This window comes from Sus scrofa, chromosome 5 (assembly GCF_054392235.1).
Source record: "Sus scrofa isolate SSC_HxYL_T2T_F1_AM1 chromosome 5, Sscrofa_HxYL_maternal_Yorkshire_Landrace_v2.0, whole genome shotgun sequence".
Lineage (NCBI taxonomy): Eukaryota > Metazoa > Chordata > Mammalia > Artiodactyla > Suidae > Sus > Sus scrofa.
Window position 1 is genome coordinate 56,672,230 of NC_139387.1, and position 12,177 is coordinate 56,684,406.

Here is a 12,177-nt window from a genome sequence, read left to right on the forward strand (position 1 = left end):
ATCTGTGGAAAATAAATACAGCACTTTTGTTGTATTCTGGTTTACACGTTAAACTCAGTTAATGTTTATTATGGGTCATTCATAAAGACATTCCTTAGTTTACTGAATGAGTTTGTGGTTGCCATTTTCAGAGGTGTGTGTGTGTGTGTGTGTGTGTGTGTGTCTGTGTCTGTATCTATGTGTCTGTGTATCTGTGTTTATATGTGTTTGCTTGCATTTATGTGTCAGTTTTAAATAAATAATTACAGAGGTGTACGTACTTTCATTTAGCCTGCAGGGACTTGTAATTATTACATTATGCATATTGATTTCTGAATCAAAGTACAGTATAAGCTAAGATTTATCTGTGGAAGTATTGTCTATAGAACATTCAGTCAAGAAATAGTTATCATCGGAGGCATATTCTGTTTATAAAAAATGGAAACCATTTGAGGTTTAGAATTATAATTTTGAAGATTCTGTTTGTACACAGTTTTTATTTTTATTTTGCTTTCCCAACATTGCCTCAGCTCCACCCAAAAAACTGTTATTTGTATCATAGCTAATGTCCTTGTATTCACTAATATCCACTGACAATAAATCATATGAACAGATTATGATTATACATGTGTTGACATCTTTTTTAATATATTTTAAAAAATTAGAATGACAGTTTTATCAAGTTTTTTTAATATATTTTAATATGGTCAAAAATATTAGCATTAATTTTTAAATATTAGCTATAAATCAGTGAGATTTGTCATTTTGGGGGTCAACAAGTCCTTATTAATATGTCTTAAGTGGAGCACAAATGTATAAATATGGATATAAGCTATTATCCTGAATATTAAATATGCACATAGCAAATATATTTTAATGGAAACTTTTAGTTAAGAAATATAACTAGAGGAAACTAACTTCCTCAAAGATGTTGAGATACTGATTTATTTTTAGTAAAAGCTCTACTTTGTGGAAAGTAAAAGATTATGGAAGTAAAACCCGAAACATTTCAATAAGAAAATTAATTTTTTTTGTCATTTCATAATAATTTCTCTTGAGAATGTCTGAAAATAAATTCAGTGCCTCTTATACAAAATGTGCTCTAAATTATACATATTGCCAAAGTTCTCCTAGAATTTGTGGGGGAAATAATGCTGAAGGAACACCAAAAGTATGAATTATGGAATAAGATTTTTTCACATACATACGCAAGTATTAAGAGCAAAGTCTGCAAGAAACGTTATTTTGTAGGGCAAATGAGGCTAAAAGTGGAAAATAGCAAAGAGTATCATCAGAAACCGTGCTTCAGATAACAAATGGCATTGCAAATACCTTCTGCATAAGCAGAAATAAATTTGTAGTATTCCTCTCTGATGTCAGAATAACCTGTATGGCTGACGTCTTAAAAGCATGAGAGGGAGGTGGAGGACCCTACTTTCATCAGGAGTACCATCAAGCAAAGGCAGCTGCTTAAAAAGAAAATTAAATACATGGAATATTATTTATTTAAACATTCTAATGCCATGAGAAGGTTTATTACAGATGACTGTTATACTTAACGTTCACAGGAAAATCTAAGACTTTGAAGCAAAAGCAGAAAAATAAGCAAATCTAATCAATATCGGCTTTGTAGAAGGCTGTATTGCCATATGAACTCAGTCTAAGGAAAAAGAATCTTCGTATTTTTATTTCTCCGATGAATTGATCTTTGTCTCACTCTAGTGCCAGCTTGTAAAGTTAATGTATTCTTTTTTGAAATTTCGTTATCCCTTTTGCTCTTGCAGAGTGACATTTCGTTTTTTTAATGTTTCAGCTGTATAAGCCATGTAACCAATTAAAATTAAAAGCTTACTGAATTTTAAACAAATCCATACATATTTTTCCTTTGCCTTCTCTTTCAGGAAGTTGATGGCAATAAAGTTATGTCTTCATTTGCCCCACACAACTCATCTACCTCACCTCAGAAGGCAGAAGAAGGTGGGCGACAGAGTGGCGAGTCCTTGTCCAGTACAGCCCTGGGAACTCCTGAACGGCGCAAAGGCAGCTTAGCTGATGTTGTTGACACCTTGAAGCAGAGGAAAATGGAAGAGCTCATCAAAAATGAGCCAGAAGGTAAAGGATGGAAACAAAAAGTTGTTGCCAATCTCCTGATCTGAACACTTTGATTTTAACTTCTAGTTCCCTTTTCTGATGAACTCTCAAGATTAAATGGGAAGAAATAGAAATCTAATGCTATGAAGATGGATAGTAAATTTTTAGAAACATATGTCTATCCCAGTTTTTTAAATCATTAATTTTTGTTGCGTTGTCATCCTTATTTTCACACATGAGTAAGTTGTGGTTGCGTAAAACAGATTCAAGGATAGAATGTGGCAGCAGAGCCCAGGATAGTCACCACCTACCTGCCAAATAGCTGCAATCCAGTCTGTGCAGCTCAAGTTTTTCCTCTCAAGGCCATTTTACAACATTTTTACATTTTATAACCTTTATATATTAAGGCATCTTAGACTACCTTGACAGTTAGGTCTATTTCCCATTTTTTTTCAACTTCCAAGATCCCTTTCTTTTAAGATTTCATTTTCTAAATCTCTTTAATAGTTATGGATGGTATCCTACAGGTAATAGGTTCATGCACTAAACTTAGAACAAACTAAAGAAACAGTTGATGCAAATGATATAATTTCTGCATTAACTGACAGTCATCTTTTATGTTGACAGATGTTTAAACCCATGTCCAGCTAAGCCTGGATACCACATTGCACACAAGAACATGACTCCTATTTTAGAGTCAGATGGAAAATTGAAACAAACATAAAACAGTGACATGAAATGACATACTTTATAACAAAAATATACCACATTTATGCTATGTAATACAGAGTTGGGCTTTTCTAGTCTGTTGTTAGGAAATTGGTAAACTCTGAGATTATCTGGCACAAAATGTGTATTAACCAGTATTAGAAGTCATGTGGTAATGAAATATTTCTGGGTCTCTACCAGATGCATAGCTGGGACATGGGTTTTAGTTAAAATTTATGTGATTCACATGATCTTACATTTGGAAGGAATTTTAGAGATAATCTATTCAGCCAAAGACTTTTTGGCTCTAATCTGCATGCAGATAAAAATGGGGTTTTGAGGAGGACCCAGACAACCTCTTTTTTTTTAAAAATGTGCTGCAGTTTTTCCTGATATTAAAAATAGTATTTTCTTACTATAAGAATTATTTTTAAAAAAAACAGAAAAATTAAAAGAAATTAAAAATCGCCCCAGATTATAGCTTTCTGATATAACATCTCAACTTTGTGATGTATATCTTTGCCTTTATTTTTCAATATTATGTTGTCATACTTTATTATTAATAATTAAAGTTCATAGTTTATTCAAATATCTTTATTTTTCACCAAGCATGCTTTTTCTGTTCTAGGGTGCTATCAACTAACAAATTACAATTAGTTGTTTAGTTATCATGTCTTCTTGGTCTCCTTTTGGCTGTGACAGTTTCTCTGACTGTTCTTGTTTTTGAAAACCTTGAAAATTTTGAGGAATACTGTTCAGGTACATTGTAGAATGCCCCTCTACTAGAGTTTGTCTGGTGGTTTTCTCTTAATTGAACTGAAATTATGGATTTGGGGAGAAAGATCACAGAAACCAAGTACCATTTTTGTCACATTGTATCAAGAGCACACACTTTTTGCATGATTTATGTTGATGTTGAGATTGATCACCTGGCTGATGCGGTTTCTCCAATGTGAAGTCTCCATGGCCCCTTTCTGTACCATAGGAGGGGAGATGGGCTGTGTATAACCATAGGAGTAGGAAGGCTTGCTCCCCATCCTTTAGTGTGGCGCGTTAACGGAATTTGTTTGGAATCTTTCCCCATGGGAGATTTGTCTCTTCTCCACCATTTATTATTTTATTCAGTCACTTATTTATATCAGTATAGACCAATGTATGTTTACTGTATGCTTTGAGTTATAATACACTTCTTTATTTTGTTGGTCAAATTGTTCCAGCTTTGTCCATTGGAGGCTCCTTATATGTCATGTTCACCTACTACTGTGATTGTGGGATTTGAGGTTTGTATTTTTTTTTAAGCAAGTCTACTTTCTGGCACTATAAGATGCTACAGATTTATCTTGTATATTTCCTTCTCCCAGTCCTAGAATCAGCCATTTCTCTAAGAAGTCCTGGTTCCTTTTATTGGTGAATGGCCTTAGAAAACAAGATCTGGATATGAAGTGTCTTCTTCACTACTGAGGTGTCATTTCTTTTATGCCTCTCAACTGACAAAACAAAGAAATGTATGTGTATACATTAACCTGTATACTTACATATTTACAAATATTTCTATGTTTAACTAGCTCAATTTATATTAAACTAAATATGAGTTCTTACTAATAACTCCAACTCTAATCCATTTCCACTTGAATCATTCTAGCCTCATTCCTTTTTTTTTTTTTTTTTTTTGGCCACCCTATGGCATATGGAGCCCCCAGGCCAGGGGTCAAATCTGAGTCACAATCACAACCTAAGCTGCAGCTGTGGCAATGTCAGATCCTTAACCCACTGTGCTGGGCTGGATATTGAACCCACATTCCAATGCTCCCAAGATACTTCCTATCCTGTTGCACCATAGCAAGAGCACCAAGCCTCATTCCTTCTTGATGTATGCATCCTTCTCCCACCCCTAACTGTGAGAAACTTAGATCCTACCATCTCCCATCCATTTACTTATAATTCAGTTCCAATATCCGTGTATTAACAGTATCAGAATTTTACCTAGACCACCATAAGGAACATCTTTATCAGTGGAGTACAGTGCTTTTGTGCAGTTCATTTTGCCTTTAGTCTTAGATTCCATTAATTCCAAAGTTACTTAGGTTAACTTACTTGTCCCCCCTCCCATATAGTGAGCTTCTTTTACACATTTGTAATATAGTTAAATTCTTTTCTCATTTGTTTCCTGGTATCTCTCAGATTGCTAAGTTTTTTAAAAAATATGCTTATATTAATATCTAGCCTTTGTGTTAGACATTCCTGTGTGCTTTGACAAGTACAACACTTATCCAGCATTCTAGTATCATTCAGAATAGTTTCATCACTTTAAAACCCCCCTTTTATTCATCTTTCCCTCTTTCCCTACAGTGCCAGGCAATCATTAAATTTCTCTACTGTGCTATTAGTTTTGCTTTTTCTAGAATGTAATATGATTGTAATCACACAGTATGTAACTTTTGAAACTGACATTTTTTCACTTAGCAACATGCATTTAAGTTTCTTTTATGTCTGTTTTTGGCTTGATAGCACATTTCTAATTGTCACTAAATAATAATGGGATTGTATGCACGTACCGCAGTTGGTTTATCCATTCACCTATCAAAAGACATTTTAGTATAAAGCTTCTATAAATATTCTTGTGCAGATGTTTGTGTGGACATACATTTTAACTCAGTTGAGTAAATACCTAGGAATGTGATTGCTAAAAGTATGCTAAGCTTATGCCTGTAAGAAACTGTCTTCCAAAATGTGTATAAGGTTTTGTCTTCCTACCAGCAATGCAGGTAAGTTCCTCTTGCTCCACATCCTAACCAGCATTTGATATTGGCATTTTTTAAAAATTTTATCTATTCAAATTGATTTGTAGTGATATCACATTATTTTCATTTGTAACTCTTTAATGACAAGTGATGTTCAGCATCTTTTCATATGCTTATTTGACATTTGTATATCTTTGTGTCTAAGATATTTTGCCCATTTATTGAGTTTTTTGAATTTTTGAATTTTAGGAGTTCTTTGTAGATTTTTAAATATGTCTTATATCAGCTATGTGCTTGACAAATATATTTTCTTCCAAGGTGTGGCTTCTCTTTTCGTTCTCTTAACATTGTCATTTGAAGAACAAGTTTTTAATTTTAGTAAAGTCCAGTTTTTCCTTTTTTGCATATATCATACTTTTGATGTTGTATCTAAATACACATTGCCAACCCATCATCATTTAGATTTTCTCCTTTGTTATCTTTTAGAAGTTTTTATAGTTTTGAATTTTTCAATTTAGTCCTATCATCTGTTTTGAGTTAATTTTTTTTTTGTCTTTTTTCTTTTGTCTTTTCAGGGCTGCACCAGCAGCATATGGAGGTTCCCAGGCTAGGGGTCTAATCAGAGCTACAGCTGCCAGCCTATGCCACAGCACAGGATCCGAGCTGCATCTGCAACCTACACCACAGCTCTCCTCAATGCTGGATCCTTAACCCACTGAGTGAGGCCAGGGATCAAACCTGAACCTCATGGTTCCTAGTCGGATTCTTTTCTGCTGCGCCACGATGGGAACTCCTGTTTTGAGTTAATTTTTTATAAGAGGTGTAAGTTCTCTCTCTAGTTTATTCTTTTGTATATATTTCTGTTCAGTTGTTCCAGCATCATTTGTTGAAAAAGCTATTCATTCTCCATTGAATTGCCTTTGTTTCTCCTCCAAATATTACTCACTTATATTTGTATGGGTCTATCTCTGGTCTCTGTATTCTGTTCATTGATCAATTTGTCTATTCTTTTACCAATATATATCTGCCTTGCTTATTGTAACTTGATAGTAAGCTTCGATGTTTGGTAGTGTGTCCTTCAACTTTTCTTCAAAATTGTGTTGGTTGTCCTGTGTCTTTGCCTTTGTTTGTAAGTGATAGAATCAGTCTTTTGATATGTACAAAGGAGCTTGGTGGGATTTTGATTGAGTGTGTAGATCAAGTTGAGAAGAATTGACATCTTAAAAATATCATCTTCCTATCCAGGAAGACAAACTCGTTCTCCATTGATTAAATTTAGATTCCTCCAAGTTTCATAGATTTTCTATTTATAGATTATGTATATTTATAGATTTTTGTTACATTTATATTCAGTATTTCATCTTTTTACAGTGTGAATATAAATCATATTGTGTTTTGAATTTCAAATTTGTATTGTTCATTGCTAGCATAGGAAAGCAGTTGACTCTGGAATATTAACCTTGTATTCTGTGACTTTGTTGTGCTTGCTTATTAGCTTCAGTACTTTTGCCAGTTTTTTAGTGTTTCTACATAGACAATCATGGCATTTATGAATAAAAACAGTTTATTTCTTCCTTCACAAGCTCATATACTTTATGTTTATTTTTCTTGTCTTACTACATTAGCTGACATCCAGAACAGTGTTGAGTAAGAGTGGTAAAAGGGGGCATCCTTGTCTTGTTCTTGAGTATAAGAGGAAAGCATCTAGGTCTTACCATTAAGTATGATATTAGCTGTAGATTTTTATAAATGTTCTTTATCAAGTTGAGGAAGTTCCATCTATTGTTAGTTTGCTGAGCGTTTTCATCATCAGTGATTGTTAGAATTTGTCAAATATTTTTGCTGCATCTGTTGATATGACGTATGATTTTTCTCTTTTGCCCTGTTAATGTGGTATGGTTTTTAAATATTGAATACGACTTGAATACTTGAAATAAATCTTACTTGGTTTTGGCCTATAATTCTTTTTATATATTGTTGGAATTCAACTTACTAATATTTCATTGAGAATTTTGCATCGATCTTTGTGAGACCTATTAGTCTGTAGTTTTTCTCTCACATAATGTTTATCTGATTTTCATAGTAAGACAATGCTAGCTAGCATCATATGAGTTAAGAAGTGTTTCCCTCACATGTTAGTTTTTTTTTTTTTTTTTTTTTTTTTTTGTCTTTTTACTATTTCTTTGGGCCGCTCCCTCGGCATATGGAGGTTCCCAGGCTAGGGGTCGAATCGGAGCTGTAGCCACTGGCCTATGCCAGAGCCACAGCAACGCGGGATCCGAGCCGCGTCTGCAACCTACACCGCAGCTCACGGCAACACCAGATCCTTAACCCACTGAGCAAGGGCAGGGACCGAACCCGCAACCTCATGGTTCCTAGTCGGATTCGTTAACCACTGTGCCACGACGGGAACTCCTCACATGTTAATTTTTAACTTTTGTTTGAGATATGTTCATGGTACAGGACTAAGGTCTAGGAAAAACCAGGATTTCAGAGTGTGTACTATATTACAAAGCAGTTTTGGTGGATTTATCTTAAGATAATTTCTTCCATGGGAATTTGGAATATGATCCTGGTATTCCCTCAGCATATCATATGCACTTCCCTTCCTTCTTCCTTCTGTGCACAGACTCTTTAATGTGGACGTATATGACAAGCTGAAGCCAAATGAGTGATTCCCAGTAGGAAAGAGGACAGGAAACAGTGTCACCAATTTGCTTAGCAGGAAACATTCAGAGGTATTAGGAATTAGTAGAAAATTATAGCTACACAGGCCAAAGGACTGAGATGGAACATCCATGGAAGGAAGAGTTGACATGAAGAAATATCATATTGCATATGAACATTTGAATATTTTCATTATTGTTTTTTCACAGCTTTTTTTTGTATTTTTCCCTCTACAAATATATTAAAAGCTCAGTTTAAGAGTAACTTGTTAGTGACTAATATAAAGACATTGAGAAAATATAGAGATAGTCTTTATGGAAGACGGAATATAGATTGAACATGGCAGGCATCTAAGAGTCTGAATTCCAGAAAGATAGCTCATGTATAAGTACAAACCCACTAAGTGGTTTTATGTTTATGTACACAAAACTCCTAGACATGCTTTGAATACACAAAGGTATAACTAGACTTGCTTTAAAATTTTTATTTTTTAATTGAAGTATGGTTGGTTTTCTGTTGGGTAGTTTCTGGTGTACAGTAAAGTGATTCAGTTATACATACATATGTATTCTTTTTATTCTTTTCTATTATGGTTTATCACAGGATATTGAATGTAGTTTCCTGCTATATAGTAGGATTTTATCAGTTTTATATATATTAGTTTGTGTCTGATAATCCCAAACTCCTACCAATTTATCCCTCCTGCACCACTTTACATATAAGACATGTCTGTTGATGGACATTTAGGTTCCTTCCATGTCTTGGCTGTTGTAAATAGTACTGCAGTGAACACTGGGGTGCATGTATCTTTTTGAATGAAAGTTTTGTCTGGATATATACCCAGAAGTGGGATTGCTAGGTTACATGGTAGTTTTACTTTTCTGAGGAACCTCCAAACTGTTTTCCATAGTGGTTGTACCAATTTACATTCCCACCAACAGTGTAGAAGGGTTACCTTTTCTCCAGCCCTCTCCAGCATTTATTTGTTGACTTATTAAAGATGGCCATTTTGACAAGCATGAGATGGTACCTCATTATAGTTTTGATTTGTATTTCTCTAATAATTATTGATATTCATCATTTTTTTCATGTGCCTGCCTACTGGTCAACCATATGTCTTCTTTGGAAAAATGTCTATTTAGATCTTCTGCCCATTTTTCAATTGGGTTTTTGTTGTTGTTGCCTTGTATGAGCTGTTTGTGTATTTTGGATATTAGGCCTTTGTTGGTTGTATCATTTGCAAAGATTTTCTCCCATTCTATGGGTTTGTCTGTTTTTTTTTAAAATGGTTTTCTTTGTCGTGCAAAAGCTTTTGAGTTTAATTAGGTCCCATTGGTTTATTTTTGTAACAACTGCAAATATTGGGAGATTTATCAAGGAGCAGTTTATGTATTTGAGTAAAGTGATGATCTTAATCACCAAGAAAAAATCAGTAGAAAGGCAGAAAATTGTATCATAGAAAAGGCATAGAATGTTATAGGAAATCTATTTCTATTTTTTTTAACTGCAATGAGAGAAAAATGGAGTAATATATCTAGGGACATGTGTAAAAGGCTCTACCACAAATGGAACGTTACATTCTAAATATTCTTATTATCTCTATTTTCAAATGAGGAAACTGATGATTAAATGTATACATGTAAGGATAACCTGACCTCCTTGCTATACAGTGGGAAAATAAAAAAATTATAAAATAAATAAATAAATGTGTCACAGAGTGACTCTTGGAGTCATTGTTCAAAAAGATTAAAAATTCCACTAATCAAAGGGTATGGTTAAATATGAGACTGGACACCCAAATCTGATATCATCCAGGCATCAGGACAGTGACACTGTGTACAGTACAAACAATGTGTAGTTCTGTGATTTACTATAGCATCAAAAGAATAAAATTCATAGGAATAAATTTAATGAAAGAACTATAAAATGTATATTTGAAAAACTACACAACATTGTTAAAGCTGTGTGATGAGCGCAGCAGTTTAGGAAGAGAACAGAGATTGGGGGGAAGGAACTTAATGTTAAGCTCACAAATATCTGCCACTGAAAAATCTTTTCTTCCCTCAAGCTATATTTTTCCATTGTTTTTCAAAGGCCATTAAAATGAACAGCAGGTTGTGATGAAAATTTCATTAAGCCACAGCTAAATCATTATGAGGGTGCCATATTCATGCCTCTGCTTCCTCTCATTGAGGGGAAATACAGATTTCAATAGAAAGTCCGTGTTATTTCCAACCTTATCCCTGCCAACAGCATACTAACAGAAATTCAGAAGATAGAAGAGAATGGTGTGTTATACAAAAGGAGGCCACTGAGGTGAAATAGCTAGAAAGAAAATCAGATTTGCGTATGGGCTGAAGAAAAAAAATAACTCTTTTATTCTAGCTAGTTTATCTTTTCAAACAATTAATTAATTTTTTTTAAAAGAGATATAAAGAGGAGGAAATAGATTAATGGTATTTTTGTTTGTATGTATCTTTGTCCTCCATCAGAACTTTTGTCTGTCATTACGAAAAAGTTCTAGTGCTAAAGATTCCCATTTGTCCAGTGCACACTTCACCTGATGTGGATCCTGCCAAAATACATAGTTTATTTTCATTTTAGTGTGCCTGACCTATGTAATATATAGATAATTTATATTTGGTAGTAACCACACTCTATCAGTTCATTTTTAACTATTAGACTTAGGAATTAAGAATGACAATGAGGGGTCCCATTGAGGCTCAGTAGGTTAAGAATCAGACTAGTATCCATGAGGATGCAGGTTCAATCCCTGGTCTCATTCTGTGGGTTAAGGATCTGGCCTTGCTGCAAGCTGAAGCATGGGTCCTAGATGTGGCTTGGATCCAGCTTTGCTGTGACTGTGGTGTAGGCCTGCAGCTGCAGCTCTGATTCAAGCCCTAGCCCAGGAACTTCCATATGCCATGGATGTGGACCTAAAACAAATAATAATGATAATGAAGTTTGGTAGCATAATATGTTATACATAATTTCTATATCAAAGCATTGAGTAAATAATATATATTCAGGGGAAAAAAGCATATACTAAGTGTATATCATGTGTTAATGATAGTGTTAAGTAATTTAAATGAAATACTTCATTTAATCTTTGCCCAAACCTTATAACAAGGGCTACTATGTATAGCTGTTCCAATTTTAGGAAACATCATACCCATGAACTAAATATTCCAATTCTATTATCTCCATTTCCTCAGATGAGGAAACTGATGATTAAATATGTCACAGAGTGACCGTCAGGGTCATTATTCAAACTGAAGCCCACCTTAAACTAGAATTCATGTCCTTAATCACTATTTACACTGTTTTTTCTAATTAGGAATTTTGCCAGTAATAGTTTAATGTTACACATTACCACATATGTGCTAAAATTCCTTTGAAATGTGAAATAAGAAAATAAAATTCAGTAATTTTTTACTAAAGTAAATTTCTGATTCCTCAATGGTGATCAGATTTCCATAAAGTTGAAAATCAAGTTTTAAGTGCTAAAAAAAAAAAAAAAAAGCCTTGAAAGATATCTTAAGAAAAACTTATTATACCGGGCAAAACTCTCCTTAAAAAAGACACATGCACCTGCTTGTTCATTGCAGCACTATTTACAATAGCCCAGACATGGAATCAACCCAAATGTCCATTGATAGATTATTGGATTAGGAATATGTGGTATATATACACAATGGAATACTACTCAGCCATAAAAAGAACGAAATAATGCCATTTGCAGCAACATGGATTGAACTAGAGACTCTCATTCTGAGTGAAGTAAGTCAGAAAGAGAAAGACAAATGCTGTATGATATCACTTATATCTGGAATGTAATATACGGCACAAAGGGAACTTTCCACAGAAAAGAAAATCATGGACTTGGAGAATAGACTCGTGGTTGCCAAGGGGGAAGGGGAGGGAGTGGGAGGGAATGGAAGCTTGGGGTAAATAGTTGCAGAATGTTGCCTTCAGGATGGATTAGCAGTGG

At 34.2% G+C, this 12,177-nt stretch overlaps 1 protein-coding gene across 26 annotated transcripts in view; it reads left to right on the forward strand.

The window, feature by feature from the left end:
* The window catches only part of SOX5 (SRY-box transcription factor 5), a 527,302-nt gene that overhangs the window by 218,746 nt on the left and 296,379 nt on the right, over window positions 1-12,177 (forward strand). For all 26 annotated transcript variants that reach the window (XM_084956582.1, XM_084956577.1, XM_021092957.2 and 23 more), the window contains one exon: window positions 1,881-2,091. In XM_084956582.1, coding sequence (XP_084812708.1) covers window positions 1,881-2,091 — 211 coding nt within the window. The remainder of the gene's footprint in view (window positions 1-1,880; window positions 2,092-12,177) is intronic.